Source organism: Oryzias latipes, chromosome 3 (assembly GCF_053564925.1).
Source record: "Oryzias latipes strain Hd-rR chromosome 3, Olatipes_Hd-rR_3.1".
In the NCBI taxonomy this organism is placed as follows: Eukaryota; Metazoa; Chordata; class Actinopteri; order Beloniformes; family Adrianichthyidae; genus Oryzias; species Oryzias latipes.
Genome location: NC_136239.1, coordinates 27,925,001 through 27,938,023, shown reverse-complemented (window position 1 = coordinate 27,938,023; position 13,023 = coordinate 27,925,001). Strand labels below are relative to the sequence as shown.

Here is a 13,023-nt window from a genome sequence, read left to right as displayed (position 1 = left end):
TACAATCCTTTGACTAGTTCTTCTGAATATTTCATCTTCTTTCCGGATTTAAGTTCATATTATGCCATCAAAGGTTGGACCAGTTGGCATGGCAACCATAGTGAGATATATTTTATGACCAGCAGTATATTTGATTGTCCTGCTAGTCATCAGGGTCAACATTGAATTTTACTTCTGAGAAACTGTTTAATGATAGTTTGCTGACTTCATATCGTTTTGAGCTGCAAGAGGAGAACTTTTTATTCCAAGGGTCACATTCTGGTGTAATTTGTTGGCTGCTCTCGCAATCCTTTGGACATGGTGAGAATGTCCTATAAGCCTTGTGGGCTGCAGGCCAAACTGAAGGCAAACACTGTGACATCAGCCTTCCTTTAGGTCACCTTTCACCGGTCTGCCCCCTACAGTTAGACTGAAAACTCCAAAAGAAGATATTGTAACTGAAATATTGACAACACTGAAAGGATTTAACTTCATTGAAAAAGTCGAGACTCTCTTAGGACAAAACAGAGGTGCCGGATCCACAGCTCTCACCGATAGATTAGAGTATTCTTCAGTTAAAACAATGACTTCCTCAGCAGGAAAAACATTGAAACTGAAACAGCTGTTTGATTGCAAAGTGCTGACTTTATATTTAAATGTGGGCTGGAAAAAAAGTTCTTCCTACATGGAAATCCCACACTTACTTAGTCCAGATTGTGTGACTAAACTCCGTAAGAAACTTGAAACAGCATTCTTCAAAATCAGATTTATTTTTTTAGTATTTCCAGGGTTTACAGTTGAGTTTTGCCTGTTGTTAGTGTTTTGAGATCCATTTCAAACAGTTTAGTTACCTTGGATGGTAAATGCTCTCCATGATCCAACAGACATGCAGTCCGACAGCTGTCATTGCAGCGATGCTTTGACCCCACTGGGTGCCTGCCTGTCTCCCTGCGCAACCTGAAAAGCTCAAATGCTGACTTAAATATTCCACTCATTGTTCTTTACTAGAACAGTTTAGTGAAAAGCTAGTCAAAACCAAGAAACAGTAAAAGTAAAAAAAGAACACATTGGTCCCAGGAATCCAGTCCACATCTGGACGTAAGTCCTAATCAACATTTCTCTCTTCTCTCCATATGCTGAAAGCCATTTCTGTTGGTGTTTGTGTGTGAGAAACAGTCAGTGTGTCAAAGCTCCTTTTGTTGATTCAAAAAAAAAAAGACAAAGACCCCCCCCACAGACACAGACAGACAGTCTTCAGCCCAGACAAAAGAAAATGCACAAAGGGATTTTTGCACCTTAATCATTCAGAATTCCATCAGGGGGGAAAATATAAGATTATGCACCTTTTAGACTGACTGCAAAAAAACAGAGAAAAACAAAAAGGGAAACCATAAATGACAGAAAAGATGAAGATTACAGTCAAACCCTCACAGCCAGGATGAGGCAGGATCTGAGCTGTGCTTCATTCTGTGTTGCAAAACTGCAGAGTCACTGCATGTGTGCTTCAGCTGCAAAAATACTAGGTCAGGACAGTATTGGATTACCGTGTGTGTGCGTGTGTGTTTGAGTGTGTGTGGTACTTTGCCTTACTAGGTCAATTCATGATAGACGAGATGGAGTTTAGAACAGGTTTTTTTTCCCCGAACATTTATTTTTGTATTTTGCTATTTCTAATGAGCAAATAAAAAATTATATAATTATGACTCCGATTTATTTTAAAATGCTGTGTCATCATTTTTTTTGTCTGTACTTTATCTAATCTGTCACAAATAAATTGGAATTTAATGAATATTGGTCAAAATCTGGTCCAACACAATGTTAGATGTGGTAACAGTTATATTTATAATGTATATCATGATCATTTATTTATAAGGTACAATGTTAACACAAACACTTGTGCGTTTTAATTTTCTTTTTTCATTACAATGGTAAATTGGCACCTTAAAAAAGCCATAAAACATGAAGTTTCTTTTTTTATTTTTTTAATTGTTACACTAAAGTTTCCCCAGACATTTAGAAAGACTGACGATCACAAGGAAAAGAATCCGCCATGAAACATCGAACAGAGTATTTAGTGTTGAGATTGTTTGGAGCTGAATTCAGAAGCATTCCAGTCCTCCTCTTGCCCTTCATCACTGCAGAAAGTGCTGACTCGTCGCCCTAGCAGCCCTCACACGCACACGAGTGAGCACACACACACAAACACACGCACACACACATACTTTTTATGGGTCTTTTGTCAATGACACTTGCTATTTAATTCAGTCTTGACTTTTAAAAAGCAAATAACTTTAGTGCTTAATCATTTTAACTCTCTTTAACACACAGAGATCATTCTGATAAAATGAATAAATTATGTCATGGCAGAGAATCCCCATCAGAAGAGCAGATTTTTAAGGCATCGTGACTCAGTAAATTGCAAAATAGAAAAAAGTCAGATTTCTGAAGAGTATAAGTGGGTTAATAGTTTTTTAGACATTGTGTCATGTCGACATGAAGCTGTCAGGGGAGCTGGCTGTTCAGTGTTGCTTATGTTTGAGCAGACAGCAGGATGTAAGTTCTGTTGGATTTCACTTTGCAAAACAAAAACGCTCAACAAGCAACCTAGAGAGTAATAATCAGTTCACAGACAACACCAGCATGTGACCACGCAGCTGTGGAAGTGAGGGTTTTCCCAAAGCTTTGATTAGAAAGCAGACAGCTTTGGTTTGGGCGAAAAAAACGGGAAAAAAAGTTTTTAGATTGAGTTAACATTAAAATTAGAATTTAAGAATAATGACTTGCAAATGCAAATGCTAGAAAATAAGGAAAGTGTTGATGGAGATAAAAAATGGTGTGTCTTAAGGAATGTCCAAACTTCCCATATTTTAATGGGCTTTGACATTTATCACAAATTACAAAAAGAAATGAAATAGGATTAAACTTGAAGGTGTTTAAACCCAAATAGAATAAGATAGAAAATGTGATGCAGGGGGGTGCACTCATGCGAAGGTGCCGTTTTAGACCACAGGTGACCCGCCTGCACCCTCATATCCACAATAGTTGTAGTGTTAAAGAACAGTTTCTGCAGGTTGAGGCAAACAAAAATATCTGTAATGTTGCACCTGAAGGTAAAACTAGGCTGTAAGGATGTCCCATATTTTCCTAATTCCACTCTTGCTTGTGTTTTTAGTGATAGAATACAATGCATTTATATGGAAGCGGGTTGCATTCAATTAAAACAAAAAAACAACAACAGGTGATCTTCCTACTTTTTCATATTAAAAATTTATTAAGAATCAATCCCTTTTCAAAGTGTTCCCATCTAAGACAAAACATAGCCATGCTGAGATTCAAACAAACACAGCTGCAGAGAGCAGGCATCTACAGAATGGTGCTGCTACAAATAAAGGGGCAACATTATTCCCAAGTCATGTCAAGTCAACATCTCCTGGTTCTGTCGAGCCACAGCAGCAACGAGGGCAGCACCTTTCCCACTCCCTTCTTCTGACGGAAAGAAGGTCACATCACATTGAGGAGCCAGAACTTTCACAGTCTCTTGGAGGATTTGGGAGAAACTAGAAAGAGGATCACAGAAAGTATTTTACTGAACAAATCTAAACAAAAGTATTTATGATAAAACTGGACAGATTTATGGCATAATTGATGCGAAAAAGTGATTTACTGGGGATGAAGTTTGTAGAGCGCCCCATCTACCCCCACAGTGGTGTTTAGATGGTCCAGTCCTCGGTTCTGTCTGATCTTATCCACCACAGCAGCCATTCCAGCCCCACACAGCTGGGCTGCACGGCGTGACACTGCCCCACAGACCTAATCCGCACAAAAAGCCTTTATCATTATTGCAACAGTGACCAGTCTTATTGCACCACAATCAACCATTTTTAAACATTTCTCCACAAAACCGTTCATAAAACTTTCTCAACATCGAGATTAAGTTGCAACAGGGCTTTTTGAAAGTGAGAGAAAAAAACAAAATCTGTAATCTCCACTAAAACATAGAATTAAATTTCTTTTTTTATCTTATTTCTGATGTTAATAATTTGTCTCTTTTTTTTTCCTTTTATAGATGTTCCGGTGTTTCTGTTTTTGGGTTGTTTCTTGTTTTCTTTTTGATCCCTACTGATCACAGCACATTGTTGACTACATTTTATTCCATTTAACTGGCATTTTTTCTTTCCACATTGGTCCAGATTCAAGATTAAAACACATAGAAAATTCTTTAATATAATCTGTTGTTCACTTAAAATGGCTGTCATGAAAAATATGGTTATTCATTAATTTCTGGAATTATTTAGACAATTTGAATAGAACTGGACCTTTATATATATAAAAAAACTAAGTAAAATTTGGCAGGTTAATTTGGGAAGCTACCAAAAAAAGTAAAAAAATTCATGATAAATACTAAAAATGTAAAAAGAAATGAGATGGTGAAATACATTTTTAGTGGATTAAAGTTACATGAACTAAGCATAATATTATTTGAGTAAATATCAAGCCAGTAGGAGATTGAACAGCTTTGACAAACATATCAGACTTTTCCTTTAAAAGATCCAAATACAGATTATAAGGCAGAGACTTCCTGATACCAATGTTCTGATAATAAAAGACCAAATATGTCTATTTCACAAAGTGCAAACTAGGAATAAAAGGTATCAACGATATCAGCAAAGGTGAGGCCACAGCAAAGTTCTTTCCAGTGTCCATATTACAAAGAGCAAATCATAGTTTCAGAAAAAGGCACAGATCAACAAGGACAAAAGGTTTCTCCATGCAAAATTCCAGAGCATTTCGGCATGTAATTGTCTGTGTTTTTCTGGTCTCATATTTGTAAAAAAAGAAAAAATCCAAATGATCTCTATACAAATTTTAGCTGGACACTGTAAAGTAAAAAAAAAAAAAACTCCTTTCACAAGTGTGTACTATTTTAGTGTGAGTGGATAAAACTCTAATTTTTTCAGTTAAAAAACTAAAGTAGATATAAAAACATTTATCTTCAATTCTTTTGTCAGTTAAAGTCCTAAGAACTATACAACCATTGGGAATATGATAAACATGGCTTTTTAATTATCAAATTACATTTTATATTGCATGTATTTATTTTACATGTGTACTTCTTGCTGTAGAAGGATGAACAATGATCAAGAACAGAAGCTATATTGCTCTCCTAAAAAAGGAACATATCGTTGTCCTACCTGTTTGACAATGATGCTGTCATGACAGGTGCTGTCGAGCCCCAACTTCTGAAGAACAGATCGAACCTGCAGTAACGCTAAGTGGTCGCTAGAGGGAGACAACAGACACTCATTGGAAGGAAAAGCCGACAGAGCCGAGTGTACTATAGGGTTACACAGGTTTCCAGCTTTTTTTAGCAAAAATTTGAAATCTAATCAAGTATCAATGAAATAAAGGATTTTAAATAAAGACATTTATTGATCAACAAAAATGTGTAGCCATTATCCAAAAAAAATATGAACTGGAGTTGAGAAAAACCAAACCACTCATTCTAAATGGTTCCCTTTACCTCTCTATCTGTGACAGATATCGAGTTTCAAATATTCCAGGCTTCTTCAAACACTCTGAGATGTGCCCTCTGAACAAAAGACCTCGTCTGGTTAGATCCAGTAGCACCTGTCGGACGATTTCTCCCAAGTACATTCCACTTGTCAGCTTTTCAAACCTAAACACAAAGCAGTTGAGTGTGAGAGTGACACTGGTGACTGGGGGGAAAAAGAGAAAGATGACTCGGTGAACATGACAGTGGGGACTAAGACTGCGTTTCTCACCTTTGTTTTCCCGGGTTCACTGAGTTTTGGTCCACCTCTGTGTCAAACGCTGTGATGATGTTATCCAGAGAGCCGTCATCACCCAGACCCCCCCACTCTGTGTTGATGCACATGTTGGATCTTCTGGTCTCTCCGTCAGTTTCTTTACCATTCTGTTCAGAGCAAACACAAGGTCAGGTTTCCATCTACCTGAATCTTCCCCTTTGGAGAGCAAACTCTACTTTCCTCTACTTCAGGGGTCTCCTGATCTTTCTCGGCTGTGCCGCTTTTTTGATGAAGCTTCTTAACGTTCTTCAGTTCCTCCATGTAGCAAAGATTTGTTCCTGTTCCTGTCATGCACAATAACAGCTGCTGTCAATCCAACAAAATAAAAATTTTAAGATAAAAGTGAACGTTTCTAGAACCGCATGTGAGGACGGTTATGAACAAAATGACAGAAAGCTGATCAAATTTGCTCAATCACTTGAACCATTTTTGAAATTCCTCATTGATGTAGCTTCATTCTGAAGACAAACTGTATCAGTCCTCATGTGTTAATCGCTAAATGCAATGTATTTATTACCCAAAACGGATCCAAATGTCTTTCTAACGGCCCGGACAAACTGGGCTCAGTTGTTGCACAGAGAATAAGCACAAAAATGTTGCAGGGGTCGTTTTGAAGAGTAGCAGGTCGAAGCCAAAGGTCAACCCCAAGGCCTTCAGATTAAGACTGGTTACAAAACAAATTAGGAGGCAGGCTGCGTGCTACATCCCCGTTTTTAGAAAGGCTGGAATTTGGTGAAATCACAGCCAGCCAAGAATGAACCATCTATTTGACATGACTGAGATCACCTGATGAGAATAAGCAAAGTTCTTGAGAGTCCATTATTATAAAATTCAAGTGTTTTCCATGGAAGACTTCCTGTTTGACAGCGTTTAACCTCAACAGTGCAGCATTTTAACATCTAAAAAATTCCCTGTTTATGTAAAGTGTATCAGTGTTTTTGGAATTCGTCTGAGCTTGGACGGTACATTTCTGGAATATATTTGTATTCACACTTAGTGATTTGATTGTTTTGTTTTTTTTCTCCCTGCTGCTTACGCTGCAGCCTACGGTGGTCCTGAAGGGCAAATCACACAAACAAAACACTCAACGCAAAAACTGAATTCAGATCAAAATGCTAATGAATAAATAAAAAAACCACATTGAATTTTATAAATCAATGCAAAATTCCAGAAAGCACAATTACAAAAAACGAAAAGTTAAAAAGCGAAACACAATAGGAAACCGAAAAACGTAGGTACTACGTGACATCACTGATTGAATGATGAGGTTTGATTTTTGATGCCTGAGTTTGTTCAAATGCGTCTTTAGTGTCCTCATACTAATAAAGTTTGATGATGGAGTAGATCCAGCATGACCTTTGTGCCGAATAACTTTTGGTTGAAATGATGGATAAAAGTCATGATCCGCTCGATCAGCGATGTCCCATAGAGGGCCTGCTTTTTTCAGTTTCTTACTGTGTTTCATTTCTTGACTTTTCATTTCGATTTCTGGAAATTTTCCGAAACAACTTTTTTTCTTCGATTAATTCTTCTAGAATTGTGTTGTGGTTTCTGGACTTTTGCTTTGCTTTCTAAAATGTAGTTTTCTTAAATTATTTGTTTTGCTTTTTTTAATTGTTGTGATCTTTAATGTGTTTTTGTGTTCAGTGTTTTGTTGGTGTGATTTGCCTCTTTAGGGCCACCGTAGCAACCCCACTGATGTGTCTGGCCCTCAGGTCACATACCAGCTATCAGTCCAATTTCACACCGTGGGTCTTCATAGGCGCAGCTCATCATAGTCCCAACTGTGTCATTAATCAGAGCTACTATGTCCAGGTCAAAGTCCTGCAAAAACACAGTCACTCGTCTTTGTGTTTAAATTACTGCAGAGTTCTAGACAAAAGAGTGACAAACACAAGTTTAACAGCGTGTATGCATCTATTGGTTTCCATTCACAAATTCAGATTTAACACAACTTCATGAAATATTATTTATTTGTCAAATTTCCATTGTTCCACTTTCATTAATAGAATCAAGATTTTGTGAATTAAAAGTAAAGAGAAGAGGATTTTTTTTAGCCGATTGATAAAAGAAATTAGAAATTAGAAATGCATTTTCAAAGTGAACATTTGCTGGATTTCAGTTAATTGATTTTTGCAAATCCAGTCCCAAAGCTGAGAACATCTGAAGGATCTGGATTTTTGACTCACGTTGCGTCTCTTGATCGCCTCCCGCAGCAAACCCACAACATCATGTCCTTCACAGTCCGTGGCATTGAAGCCTTTGGTCCAGGTCACCAGCTTGCCCTTAAAGGAGGAACACAAGGAATGCTCTTACTGTCATCTCACTCAATATCTAATGAAAATGTTAAAAAAGATGAACTAATGCTAGATTACTATTTCTGATCTACATTCTGATATAACAACAGACTCTGGTGTTCGCACATACTGTATCAATGGCGGTCTGCTCGCAGGGAAAAGAGAAGGTAAAACCTGTAGGAAGACGAGCGTTCTTCACCCCCATGTAGTCCAAGAAGTCACAAACGCATTGTGCTAAGTGGTCAAATAACTGTAGACAGGCGGGTAGAGCCTCATGAGTAACAACAAAACCCTTTATCTTCAACAGATCAATTCGATTTTCTACATCTTGCTTTACTGAGAATATATTTCATCACAGAGTCACCAAACCAGGTATTAGCTTAAATGGGATCTGCTTAAATATGATTGGATGTTTCTCACCTCCTCCCCGGTTCCCTGCATTATCTCCAGTGGAATGGTGTAGATCTTATGGTAAATTCGTGATTTTTGTTTTTTAAATCTCACAAGCAAAGCTCTAAAGTTTGTTCCCCCCAGATCCAAAGCAAGGAATTTTCCATGCTCTACAAAAACAAAACAAAAGAGCTCTTTAATGGAATTGCATGTCTTGGTTGTAAAAGTCAAGTAAAAAAGATCAGTCAGAATAGGTGCAAATTTGTCTTTCATGTGTTGGAGGCACTAAGTGTGCAGTGGGTTTCTGCTTCCCACCTTTTCCGTTTGGTTTGTGGAATATAAAAGAAGGCAGCATCTTGATGGTGAAGGGACCTTGACTCCTTAGGCCCGCCTCCAGCCCCGCCCTCATCCTGTCCTTGACAAGTTGCTGGTGCTCTTCGCTCAGTTTGAAATTGGACAGAATCTCATCCACCTGGAACACCAAAGAACGTAAGTTCCAGGAGGTATCAACAATGACAAACCGGGAAGATATGAAGGAAATGATGTCACACAAACATTTCGATCACCTTACGACTCTGCGAGGTCAGACGCTGGGCGACTGCCGACACCAGAGCAGCACCTTTGCTGCTGCCACTGTCTGACAGCACGAACCTGACATGGCACTCAGGAAGCAGCCGCCGCACCACTTTATGAAGACGCTTAGGATACCTGATAAAGAAGGGACAAAAGCCTCACCACAAATATTGTTACTTTGAACACAATTCAATGTCTTAATCTAAAGATAGCACTGCCAGATAATTCATAAAACAATTTCTACTCTGTTTCATTTATTCAGCAGAGGATTTAAATAATGACTTGGTGAGATATTTGATCCCAATGCTCTTAATAATATTAACAACTGCCCTCATTTAGTAAATATAAAACACAATTTTTTAACTGTGAGGCCAACATCTTTTAAATGTCATGGTTTGAGTAAAGCATATATTTTTGCTGTTTATGGCTCATGGCTGTAAATGTATATGTTGGTACAACAGTGTATTCATGATGCTAAACGCAATGTGGTTGTTATGGAAAAACAAGGCATCAAGGCATGTATTCAGTTTTTCTGCAGTTTGTACAGGAAGTCAAATTTAGGTGAGACAACTGAGGAAAAAGTTCCAATGTAACAATTGTGTAACTGTCTGGAATTTTACAGTTTCAACCCTGTACGATGTCAATGAAAGCATTTTTGTGTGTAATGAGGATGTGGGTATTTCATAATAACTCACTGAGGGTGTGTTTTGTACACTGTTCCATCCACGCCCACAGTGACCCTCAAGACCCTCACGTTTCGGTTTTGCCTGATTCGGGTTAGGATGGCTGACAGGCCTGCAGCCACCAGATTAGAGGACCTGAAGGACACTATGGTGCTGACATGTTGCACAGCAATGCAGTCGTCATGGGACGGGCTCAAACCAAGATGCATCAAAATGTCTTTGGTGTTTTTCAGACCATTTCTATACCTGAGAAAAAGAAACATTAAAAAAAACATTGTTTTTCTTTTCGGAACTTTGTGAGTTAAAAGGAGAACTTACTCTTCCATTGCTGCCACGTCGGCTGTGGTTATCTTCCCTTTTGTCCTCAGGGCATCTGATACATGTCCGTCAAACAACTTTCCTAGTTTTGCCATTTTTAACACAACCAACCTCACCAACTCACCCAGATACATCCCACTCACCATCTTCTCAAATCTGAAGAAAGCAAACATGGAACAATTGATATATGCTGTGACCGTGATGAAGACTCATCTCTCCTTCCTCACATTTGTTTTCCAGGGTTGGACGACGCTGCGTCCACTTCTTTGTCAAACTCTGTTGTAAAGTCATTTAGGGCGCCATCATCTCCAAAACCCGCCCATTCGGTGTTAATGCACATCCTGCCCTCGTCCCCCTCGATCAGGTCCACATGACGCATGTCCTCCATGTAGCAAGCATTTGTGCCTGTACCTGAGCACACAAATATAAACATAACGCAGATGTAGAATATTTCATGTCTGTGTTAAAACAGGGAGGGCTGAACAGAACCGCAAAACCTCAACCCAAAGCAAGTTTTCATACCAAAGCTGCTCCAGCTTCCCTTGCTCCGTCTATGGGTCACCACCTAATCCTATCCCCCTCATCCACCTCATTCATACCAACTACTCTCACGTCCTCCACAGCTACATCCAGAAACCCCCACTTTAATCTCTATCTGGGTTCCTTCCTGTTTGCTCCAACCTCTGCAACCTCCTATTCCCACCACAATCACTGTCCCGCCACTGAACATGACCAAACCATCTCAATTTTGGTTTACCTGCATTTAGCTCCAAAAGAAAATGACAAAAGAAAATGCGCAGAAAAATGCAAAATAAAGATGTTATCATTTACTCACCGATGATGAGGCCCACCTCACAGTAGGGGTCATCAAAACCACAGGTCATCATGGTCGCTACAGTGTCGTTTACCATGGCCAACACCTCCATGTCCATCTCCTGTTGAGCAATGCAGCAAGTCAATTCTATGTTACAAAGGCAGCAAAACTGATCACTGTGATCCTAAAATTTGTACAGGCTTGTGTGAAGCTCAAACAAATATCACTGCGGCAGCTTTGCTAGTTTCCTTCGAGAGGAAGTCTCAGATAAATAAACGGTCATATCTCAGCTGCTGTGGGACATAATGATGCCCTTACCCCAGCTCTGCTGATAGCATCTCTAAGGGTCCGGACCACATCTTTTCCCTGAAGGCCTCGGACTCTGTAGTTCTTGCACCAACTCAACAAGAATCCCTGGAGAGAGGAAATGGTACGTTCCAGAGAAGCAGTGCAGTTTAATGAAAGGCTCATCTACGCAGGCGTACCTGATCCAAACTGGGCTGCTCGCAGGGGAAAGAGAAAGTGAAGGCCAGGGGGTGTTTCTTTTTCGTATCTATTTTCTTTTCATGCAGGAACTCCTTTAGGCACTCGGACACGTGGTCAAACAACTACAAACATGCAATCAGAGAGAGAAGGGGAGGAAATAATTTGAAATAAAAGGGGAAAGAACATTTAAAGCCCTTACTTGGGGCCCATTCATGCATTTCATACCTCAGCTCCTGTTCCAGTGCGCAGCTCAGTTGGCATGGGGTAGATCTTCTCCTCCATCTCTACCTCTCCCTTCCTGACACCCACGCCTTCTCTCACTTTGACCTGAAGAACCTTAAATTTGGAGCCTCCAAGATCAAGAGCCAGAAACTGTCCTTTCTCTGATCACATGAGAAAAAGAAAAACAGAAGAAAGACACAAAAACCTGCCCTGTTAGGGATCGTACCAATTTTTAATATGCAGCAAGACATTACACAGTTTAAAATAATACAATTATTTTCGCCATTCAGACAAGAAATTTGAGAAAAGGAATATTTTTATGTGAAAATAATTAACCCAACACATGTTTTTATGTTACTTTAAACAGGTTTATACATATTTATCCTGTCCTAGTAGACACCTTGGCAGATTTGCTTTAATTTATCGTGTCTCCTACATTTTATTTCATGCCCAAAATCGTCATATTATGTGTTGCATAAATATTGATCCTTTTTTTTTTGCCAAACTGTGTGTAAAAATGAATCAATTTTTCCTGCTCAGACATCTTTCAGAGCTGCTTTGAACATTTAGAGACTGAGGTCAGGGGGTTGATAGTTACGTCTTTACTTTACATTTGAAGACCTTTATGTAGTCATGTAATTTTTTTGACAGATGACCTTGCATGTTTCCCAAAAAAACACTTTCCTGCAGTATTCCCAGAACATGATCCTTCCTGTTATTCCAAGAACATGATCCTTCCCATGCTTCACAACTAAGACAAAGTTCTTAGCGTTTGTCCTTTTTTTTTGTTCCTACAAGACAATAAAGACCAAACACATTTGTTTCCTTTTGATCAAACTGCAAGGTTTGCCTCCAAAAGTAAGGTGCTTGTCTTCAAGTGCACACAAAAACTGTGACCTATTATCTTTGAAGGGTTTTGGACTAATGGCTTTCCATCTACTTTAAGCTCATTATAGTTTACAAGTTTTGTGCCTCATTTTCTCATTTTGATTTTTCTCTCATTCGCTCTGATTCCTGAGCAGAAAACGAAAACTTCCCGCTTCTGTTGTGTTTCTGTTTGCATATCATTGTCAAAACAGATGAGAATGGGACCCTGAGGAGTCTAAAATTGTGTTTGGTGACAAACCAACCTTCATATGATGTCCGGAGCAAAGAGATTTTAGTTTAAATGTCCTTTTTTGAAACATCCCAGAAACTCATCAAAAAAGATTTTCAGTCAATGTTTTGGGGAAAAAAATCCACCTAAATATTAATATATTTATTGTTTTATTTTTTTTTAAATTGATGAAGACCAGAATAGATCTGAATAAACTGTTCCTCACCTTTACACTTAGACATGAATGATCTTAATGTATCTAGACCACGTGCTGCTTGCTTATGAGTTTGTCATACCTGATCCATCAGGAGTGGAGCGGACGTGTGTTGGCAGCATC

General features: G+C 38.8%; 1 protein-coding gene across 1 annotated transcript in view; it reads right to left on the bottom strand.

Moving 5' to 3' along the window:
* Positions 1 to 3,227: 3,227 nt before the first annotated feature.
* LOC101164634 (hexokinase HKDC1) overlaps positions 3,228 to 13,023 on the bottom strand; it is a 12,115-nt gene continuing 2,319 nt past the window's right edge. The window contains exons 2-21 of the mRNA XM_078944568.1: positions 12,983 to 13,023; positions 11,594 to 11,751; positions 11,368 to 11,490; positions 11,201 to 11,296; positions 10,904 to 11,003; positions 10,296 to 10,479; positions 10,069 to 10,224; positions 9,763 to 9,996; positions 9,061 to 9,202; positions 8,810 to 8,966; positions 8,525 to 8,664; positions 8,235 to 8,354; positions 7,997 to 8,092; positions 7,532 to 7,631; positions 5,990 to 6,091; positions 5,763 to 5,916; positions 5,501 to 5,656; positions 5,172 to 5,259; positions 3,644 to 3,789; positions 3,228 to 3,536 (exon numbers count right to left, since the gene is read on the bottom strand). The exon at positions 12,983 to 13,023 is cut by the window's right edge and continues 122 nt beyond it. Coding sequence (XP_078800694.1) covers positions 3,395 to 3,536; positions 3,644 to 3,789; positions 5,172 to 5,259; positions 5,501 to 5,656; positions 5,763 to 5,916; positions 5,990 to 6,091; positions 7,532 to 7,631; positions 7,997 to 8,092; positions 8,235 to 8,354; positions 8,525 to 8,664; positions 8,810 to 8,966; positions 9,061 to 9,202; positions 9,763 to 9,996; positions 10,069 to 10,224; positions 10,296 to 10,479; positions 10,904 to 11,003; positions 11,201 to 11,296; positions 11,368 to 11,490; positions 11,594 to 11,751; positions 12,983 to 13,023 — 2,635 coding nt within the window. The 3' untranslated portion in view covers positions 3,228 to 3,394. The remainder of the gene's footprint in view (positions 3,537 to 3,643; positions 3,790 to 5,171; positions 5,260 to 5,500; positions 5,657 to 5,762; positions 5,917 to 5,989; positions 6,092 to 7,531; positions 7,632 to 7,996; positions 8,093 to 8,234; positions 8,355 to 8,524; positions 8,665 to 8,809; positions 8,967 to 9,060; positions 9,203 to 9,762; positions 9,997 to 10,068; positions 10,225 to 10,295; positions 10,480 to 10,903; positions 11,004 to 11,200; positions 11,297 to 11,367; positions 11,491 to 11,593; positions 11,752 to 12,982) is intronic.